The sequence below is a fragment of the Pteropus alecto genome, unplaced genomic scaffold, assembly GCF_000325575.1.
Source record: "Pteropus alecto unplaced genomic scaffold, ASM32557v1 scaffold67, whole genome shotgun sequence".
Classification (NCBI taxonomy): domain Eukaryota; kingdom Metazoa; phylum Chordata; class Mammalia; order Chiroptera; family Pteropodidae; genus Pteropus; species Pteropus alecto.
Window position 1 is genome coordinate 4,314,777 of NW_006441061.1, and position 8,867 is coordinate 4,323,643.

An 8,867-nucleotide genomic window follows, 5' to 3' on the forward strand; every position below is an offset into this window, starting at 1 on the left:
CATCCTCGGTCCCTTTCGCCCCAGCTTTCAGGGAGGGGATGGCTTTGGAGGACTATCAGAGGTGAAGCTGTTTCCCTCCCCCCAGGCCTAGGCGATTCACGAGGCAGAAACAGCGTTCATGTTCCTCCTCCTCACCGCGTTTCTGCACCTCGAATGTTCTGTCATAACACAGCGTCTTTCGTGCAGACCGGACCGCTTTTGGAATTCGTGGGCTTAGGTGCCAGTAATCAGTATAGTTTAGTGGAAAGAATCCTAGGTCTAGAATCCAGGGTCTTGGCATTTTATCCCTGCTTTGTCATTTAATAGCTTTGCGGAATGGGTAGTCATTTCGCCTCTTCGAGCATCATTTTCCTCATTTTTAAATGATATGTACCACCTGTGAGCGTACCTCGCAGGGCTTCTGTGATGCACAGATCTGATCATGGATGTGAGTGCCTTGTAAACAAAGCATTCTATGTAATCACACTTCCTAATGTATTTATAATAACATATTGTACTTTTAGCCATAAAAAGTAATCTCGGATTTGTCACCCTGTCCCTGTCATTGTGGATTTTTTTTCTTCCCACGTAGGATGCTCGGCTATCAAGTGAAGGATTCCAAGATGGAGCAGCAGGACAACTTTCTGAAACGCATGTCGGGGATGATCCGTCTCTATGCTGCCATCATCCAGCTCCGCTGGCCGTATGGCAACAGACAAGAGGTAGCAGAAAGGCTCACTGCCAATGTCAAGAGGTCAGACCGTATCGGTATTCTGTCTGCGGGAAATACTGACCTTCTTTCAGAGAGGGTCTCTAGTTACATGAGTTAAGAAATACTGCTGCTTCATGTAGGTCTTTAGAGAAGTTGATGATGATTATTAGGAAGCTTTTAGATCATCAGAATCATTTGTTCAATGACCGACTCAGCTGAGGCTTTAAAGAACTGTTTATAAAAGAGTCTATCAGACAAGAGTCTGTTGTAAATCAATTATTAAGGTTAGAAGATTTTATTAGAAGGAGATGTAAGTGAGAAATTGTCATATTAGACCTATTTGGTGCCTTAGAAGCCAGCTAGGTCATGTACCTTACTCACAAATGGACAGATGGTCAGGAGGCTGTAGTGATACGCACTTGGCAGTGACAATACCACAGCCGGATCCAGGGCTTCGACCTGCCCGCACAGTTTTTTCCTCCAGAGATAACAGATTAGGAAAATAGAGGAGTTAATGGACTTGGAGACCTAAAGAGAAAAGAATCTAAATTGACTGAATCTAAGAAGTGTATATTATGCACCTGTTATGTCCCAGGTTCTATGCTAAAGTACCATGATAGTAAATGTTGGTTAGGATAACTGTTGGCCTGTAGAATCCCAGAAATTGAAGCTGACAGATGTATATTATATGGACACTGTAAAGAATGTATGGGTTCCAATGTATTGGAACATTTTAAAACAAAATTCATTTTGGCTTGTGTTATTTCTCCCCTGTGGCATGTGTTGGGTAAGATGATCTGGAGGTTCATGTCCACTTGGTAAGGGGTAGATAATTACATTGGGAATTTAGATATCTCAATAAAATCAGATCAAATCGTGACCAAGCCTCTCTCCTCCCAGATTCACCCTCATGGCTTACATCATGGCTGGCGCTGGTTGGCACAGATATTGAACATGGAGCCCCTGTCAGATGTGACAGCCACCCTCCTCTTTGACTTCTTGGAGGTATGTAATGCAGTTATCACACAAGGGAGACCCGGGGGTTAAAGCATCCTTGGGCCACTGCGTGACACAAATGGGGAAGCAGTATAGGGTGATGGTGAACAGCGTTAGGGTCCAGTGTCAAATTTTTCTTGAACCCTAAGACAAACCTAGCTTTAGATTTCTCTTCCCACTGTACCTTTTCTTCCTGTGTGGATATCTACTCATTGTAAAGGACAAAAAACTTTTCACATACCACATATAAAAAGGGGAATTTGTTTTAGGGATATAGAAGTGACTCCCAGGACCAAGGCTAGGATGTGCAGTTAAATCTCGTGAGGGCCTGGAACCAGGAACTAGAATGTCACCAGGTACCCAGAGTCTCTCTGGGGCCACGTGGTCTTTCATATATGCTCTTCCTGCAAGTTGCCTCACCCTTGTTCTGTAGGCCATCTTTCTCTGGTTCTCTTTGCACAGTGGAGAAGGTGTCCATCCTGCGCTCAGTGTGGTCACCCAGTGTAGTGAGACTAGAGTCCCACTATTGTGATTCCCGACTCCCAGAACAGAAAACGATTAACCAGCTAGAATCAGGCATCATCTTTGTCCAGAGACTCTGTGCGGGCCTGTCTTCTTATAAGGGGCTACCACTGTAGGGCGAGGGCAAAGGTTTCTGTGGAAAGGAGACACTTCTTAAAGAAAAGAGGCATATGCCGTAACAAATCTGGGACCATTTGGCCTATAGTGACCATTGTTTCTAGTCACCTTAAAGCTCCTGAAGTCACAGTACATGAACAGTGATCCTGAACCACTGAGAACACAAGTGGGAGTCTGTAAACTGCTTCCCGAGGTTGGGAGGTGGCCCCGACCTTTTGAAAGGCTTCCACTCGGTGGAATCAAAGAACAGTCCATTAAGTTTGGTTCACGTTTTCTGACATGACCGGCAGGCTGGTTAAATGGAGGTGTTGCCATGTACAGAGACACACTCTAGGAGAACTTGGACTTTTTTCCCATTCATTCTGTGGTCGCTAGCTAAGTGGCGTTGTGGCCGAAATTCTTGATAGGAGTGAAAGGCCGAGCACTGATCATGCTTTCTGGATCTCGCGCATGAGTGGGTTTTCATTCTCTGCTCCGGCGGGGTCCGTCTTTCCCCCAGGTGTGTGGGAATGCCCTCATGAAGCAGTATCAGGCCCAGTTCTGGAAGATGGTACTTCTCATCAAAGAGGACTACTTCCCCAGGTACTAGACTTTCTGAGCAGATACCAGGGATCCGGTAGGTGAAACTCATGACATCAGATACCCTTGGGTGTGGTCACATGCTGTTGTTGACTCAGTTAAAAATACCTGCACGAAGTGTGACATCTTCTACTCCCATCCTTCTCCTCTTTGATATTTGAATAAACACTTTCAAACTCTAATAAGAGTCTCTGTTAAATATCGTTGGCTAAATGAAAAAAAATTAGAAAGATCTCGGATTCGGATACCTGACATTTTTTTTAGCTCCATTCTTTTCCAAACTCCCCCAGATAACCTGGGATGGTGATTACATGCGCTTACGAATTAAACCAAGGAGTCAAACCCCCTCAGTAAATCAGTTGGAGAAACTGACTTGTCAGCCAGTTTGCTCGACTCCGTTGTGGCATTCACCTTTAAGGACCCTTCTCACGCCTCTCAATTCACTGGCATTTCAAGTGGGGGAAAGGCCATGGCAACCCCCGTCCCACCTGGTCACAAAGACCTCAGAAAGGAGAGTGCCCTCTTCCCCTTTACGTCCTTGTTTGAAAGGGAGGTTGAGACCATTCGGAAGATCAACAGCACCCTTAGTCTAGAGGACATCGCTGTGAGTCCTTGATCTACTCCTCCCCAGATCAGCAGGACCTGACTCCTCTCCAAAAGATGCGAATCGTAGGTGTGACTCACATGTCTTCCTTTTCTCCCTGTAGGATTGAAGCCATCACAAGCTCGGGACAGATGGGTTCCTTCATACGCCTGAAGCAGTTCTTGGAGGTAAGATGCCCTTAGACCGACACGTCCCAAACTGTCGTTGGCCTCAAATGTGCCTGTGTCCGACGAGTCTTGGACCTCCCAGATTCTGAGCACAGTCTCTTCCTCTGTACTTTTCTGAACCTTATTTTTTGTCCATAATTCCCCTTTAACCTTAAGGGCTGTCATTTCTCCTTCCTGCATGTCATTGCCTGTACTGCCTGTGGGGAAGCCACCCTCAGAGATGAAGAAAACCTCTCAAATGACTCTCGTGTCACCAGTATGTTTTTGGCATGTTAGCCAAGGCGATTTTCTCAGGTCTCAGGTCTGGGGAACTGGTGAGTGCGGTCACTTTTCTCCATGAGAACAGACTGCACTTTCAACCAGACGGCTCTCATATTTCCAAGTGCCGAAATTTTTAAGAGGTTAATTCTGACAAATAACTTAGAACTCCGTGGTATGTCTGCCAAGATGGCCCGCTGACTTCCAACGTCCCGTAGCCCAGTTGGGAAAATAGCAATAGCGACAGGCGAGGCCAGGCCGTGGGAGAGCAGAGTGGGGCAGGCGCGGTAACAGCGTGGCATCCGTCCTCCGCTGCAGTCCACGCACAAGCAGGAGTCTGACACACGACCAGCGGTCTTACTTTTACTTTTTTCGACCACTGTTCCGTGGGACTTAAACTTTCTGTCCCTCAAAGTGTCTTCCAACTGTAAAGTACTGGAAGCACCGTTATCAGAAAATCATTCCGTTTTCTTCTTCTTTCCCTGACCAGAAATGTCTGCAGCGCAAGGAGATCCCTGTCCCCAAGGGCTTCCTCACGTCCTCTTTCTGGCGTTCCTGAGGCCGTCGCTCCTCCGCCCACCGTCGCCGTTTTGTCGCGGAGGGGCGACAATAAAGCAGCTGCACGCAGCCGTGTTTGGAAGTCATGTCAGACTTGAAAATCTACTGATGCGTATTTTTATGTATCCGTACCTTGTGACTAGCAAGGGAGATTTTCACGTGTCACAAAATCTAGGCGGTCCGATGACACCTTCAGGGGTCCACATCAAAGAGTCAATGGATTTGGCATTTCTCACTTTTGCAGAAATTCTGAGAAGCGGTGTGTAGCACTCGATCCCGTTTTCTTTCCTTTGTCTCTAGTATCTTTCAGAAAGTAGGTGCGCCAGAAGCCTTTCACTCTGAAGTGAGCCCACCACTTCGACTCCCCACACCCCACCCCTACACTCACCCCTTGCCGCCCCGTTCAGATGAATTCCCAGAAACAGCAAAGACACATAAGGCATCTAGTGTAATAGTCGAGGCCCGAATTCTTACGTGCAAGTCTACGTTATGGCTGCTTTGCCTTTCTCACCTTGTGAAGTAATTAGAAATTCAGAGGAAGTGACTGATGTAGACATAAACACAGTCCTAAATGGCATCAAGGATTGCTTAGTGTCTGGGATGAGGACTGTTCCCACGTGTGATACAGAAGCAAGAAGCACTGTTTGTCCCCTTAGTTTGGGATTCAGTCCCTGCATGACTAGAGATGCATGAACCCGGGCAATTTTTTTTTTTACTTGTTCTGACTTATGAGTGATAGATTTGCCTGACTAAAGCCACTCCAAAAATCCGAAGCTCGGCTTTTCAGATGAGTCGAGATTTGTTTATGGAAAGATTCATTGTCGTGTGCCGTGGATCTCTTCCTGTATGCTAACCGGTGTCGTGTGTACCGATGTGCTTTTTTGGTGGGGAAGAGGATTCACTGGTGCTTGTGAGTGGCTACAAGTGACCCATTCTATGAATTATCGATTATGGTACCAAAAAAAATAAGTAATAAAGCTTGATTTTTAAAAACCCAGTGCTGGTATCTAGTTGGTTCGGTATGCTCGATTTCTTGTACCTTGAGCTATGTGTCAAGGTGGCATGGCAGTGCCCAGGTCTAGGTATAGCGTGATAGGCATTGTTTCCTTTTTTGTCTTCCTGACCTTCACCGCGGGAAAATTGCTTTTTTTCTGTCATTCCTGTTTTAGAATTATGTGCCAATAATGGCTTTATCTAGCAGAAACGGGGAAGTCTTAAAGTATTTTCATGTGGACACAATGAAATGAACACTGGGGAAGGAAGGAGTCAGGAGAATTGGGCTCGGTTCACTTTTTGGTCATTCACCCTCCAAACTTCAGGATCCCCACTGCAAAACAATTAGGTTTGGATGGCTTCTGGCTCAGTGCCAGGACAACCAGAAAAAGAAAAAGGGCACAGCGGTTTTCAAAGTGTGCTCAGTCACAGTCACAGGGCAGAGCCTCCCAGCCGCTGAATGACACTCATCCCCCCAGTCCCACGGCCTGCAGCGGGTGGAGCCCCAAGGCCCTTTGCCATTTACACTTCCTCTCTTTACCTGTACTATACAAACGGTGTCATTTTCTAAATATTATGACAGGGAACAGCTTGAGAAACGCTGACTTTTTGCTGCTTAGGTGGGGCTCGGCCCCTGTACTCCGGTCAGCATATGGAGGCTTTTGTGCGAATTTTCAAAAGGCAGCCCTTTCTTCAAGACGCTACTGCCATCTGCTGGAAAACTGTCCTATTCCTGAGTATGAAAATTTGTGATGCAGGAGGTGAAGTGCCAGTAGTTAGGCGGCTCAGGTTTTGCACAGCCTCTTAACAGGGCCCTAGTGGAGCTCTGGGACCCTCTCTGCCACCACATTTTGACCTTCTGTGCTGTATCTATTGGGGTTCCGTATAAGGTTATACATGGACAAGTTCCTCTGCCCCAAATGAAACGTGTGTGAAAAATCACTGACAAGGTGATCCCCAAGGTATCTGCCACTTTGAATTTGCGCCATTCTGTCGAAAATCCGTCTCCCACTGTTTGAATGTCCTACCTCTAGACGTGTGTGACAGTCTTGCACATGCCATGGGACACCTGGTATTCCTAATGGTTCTTGATGGTAAATCAGAAAGGAGAGCACCGCGGAGGCCTGGTTTTTGGTACTCACTGATAGTGTCGCCTTCAGAGATGATGGTTGCTCGGCATAGGTATGACTCCAGCTGGGGAGCAGCATTAGATTCCTTCCCGTAGAACACTAAGGGCTGCATTCCATTTTTAAATTCAAGTACTCACTTGCCTCCTTGCTTCCTGTCAGGCCTGACCTCATTTCTCAGGCTCGGTGCCCATATTTTTGTCATATCATTGTCCTACATCATTTTCAAGTAAATTTGATGATGAATTGAAAATTCCAATAGGAGAGAAGCCCTACATATCCCTTGAATAGAAGAATGAAGTTATTCTGAGGATTTCTACCCAAGTGTTGGGAGCTTCTCCCTACTTTTCAAGCTTCCTATGGTGACAGCAGTGACATAATTAGGTTTGGATGGCTTCTGGTTCAATGCCGGGACAACCAGAAAAAGAACACAGAGCGTCACACAGGTGTCTTACCAGGCCTGGAAGTACATTCCTTTACGTCAGTTCCGCCTAATGAATTCCTGATACTGTTTTTCTGCAGACCTGCAGGAAAGCAGATGAGAGCTGCGGTCTCAGCGGTGTAATGGATTTGCTAAGACACCCATTAGAATAAAGGACTATCCCCTAGGTGACAGCCAGGCTCTGTTTTTAAAAAATATCAGTTTATAAAGGTGACGGATTCCAGAAACTTTTTTTTTTTTGGCTCCTTCGGGATGCTTACACTAAATGTATTACATGATCCTGGATTGGAACCTGGACCAGAAAAAAGATCTTTCTGTGTGTTTGTCTTATAAAGGACACTGGGACAATGGCAAAACTTGAATGAGTCTATGTGTTAGGTAATAGTATGTCAGCATTAATTCCTTGATTTTGATCATCGAACTGTGGTTATAAAAATGACTTTCCTTGTTCTTCAAAAATACACATGATATACCTGGGGGTAAGTGGGCATGATGTCAGCAACTTATTCTCACATAATTCAAGGGGGAAAATAGAGATCTGTACACGTGTATTTTTATGTGTATACGTATGTAAGTATATACACATACACAGAATAAGAAAACGTGGTTGACTTAATAAATTAGGAGATCTGGGTAGAGTATATGGGATGTCGTTGTATTATTCCTGTAACTTTGCTGTAAATGTGATATTATTTCAAAATTAAAAGATAATCCTTTCCCCTCGCAAAAGAAACAATCATGCTTGCAGTCTGATGAGGGTACACAAAATCAAGCTCTAGAAACTACAACCCTGAAGACAGGCCTGACCGTAATGGTGACGATCACTGAAGCCATCACCTGTAGAAAGGGTGGAGAGTTGACACTAAACAGGTTTTACAAGGTACTTCCTACTTCAACTGAAACAGGTAAGACTTGGAGAGTGGAATTTTAATTCTGTGGAGAATGTAATTTACGGACTTGGAGGGCTTGATGGTTTGAGCTTAAAGTTATGGGAGCTCAAACGGCATGCAAATTTTATATTTATATTATGATCCATATTGCCAAATTGCTCTTCCAGAAAGGTTCTACTTACATAAACTTGGGTAAGATTCATCAGGCAGAAAGGAGAGGTGGGTGTCGGGCAAAAAGGATATTCTACTTGGAGGCAATAGCTATGAGCAAAAACATGAAGTTGGAAAAGTAAACCTGTTTAGGACGTGACTAGGATCAGGTCTGGAAAAAAGCAGCAGGAAATGGTCCCGTGGAAAGGAAGTCGGAACGTTTGTGGACGCTCCAGATCTATTTAGTTTGGCTGATTCTGTAGGCAATGGAAAGCTGCTAAAGTTTTTTAAGAAGGTCTGACATGGTTTGTGAAACTAATTCTAACTGTGTGCTCAGGATGAACAGAAGAGACAGCAATTGCTGGGGCCTAGGGTGCAGTCCCACAAGCATACACCTGTGAAAGCAGTGCCAGGGGAGGGAGGGACTCACTTCTGCTGTCACCTGCGGGGCTAATAAGCAAGCCAGTCTGTCAAGGCCATGCTCCCAGCAGCTGGCAGGCCTCCTCTCTGCTGTGCTCCCTGATTTCAGAAGCACTCACTGTATTGGGCTTTGTTTTTAAATTGTGGTAAAATATACATAACACAGAATTGCCTGTTCTAACCATTTTTAGGTGTACAGTTCGGTAGCATCGAGTACACTCATGTTGTTGTATAACCATCCCCACCCTCCAGCTCCAGAACGATTTCATCATCCCAAAGTGAAATTCCGTCCCCATTAAACACTAACTCCCCATTTCCCCTTCATCTCCAGCCCCTGGCAACCCCTGCTCTAC

The 8,867-nt window shown here is 45.5% G+C and overlaps 1 protein-coding gene across 1 annotated transcript in view; it reads left to right on the top strand.

Annotated features, from left to right (window-relative positions):
- GLE1 (GLE1, RNA export mediator) overlaps positions 1-5,489 on the top strand; it is a 25,833-nt gene extending 20,344 nt beyond the window's left edge. Inside the window, exons 10-15 of the mRNA XM_025051243.1 lie at positions 1-61; positions 572-701; positions 1,592-1,696; positions 2,826-2,908; positions 3,613-3,676; positions 4,425-5,489. Of these exons, the coding sequence (XP_024907011.1) occupies positions 1-61; positions 572-701; positions 1,592-1,696; positions 2,826-2,908; positions 3,613-3,676; positions 4,425-4,493 (512 nt within the window). The 3' untranslated portion in view covers positions 4,494-5,489. The remainder of the gene's footprint in view (positions 62-571; positions 702-1,591; positions 1,697-2,825; positions 2,909-3,612; positions 3,677-4,424) is intronic.
- Positions 5,490-8,867: the final 3,378 nt, after the last annotated feature.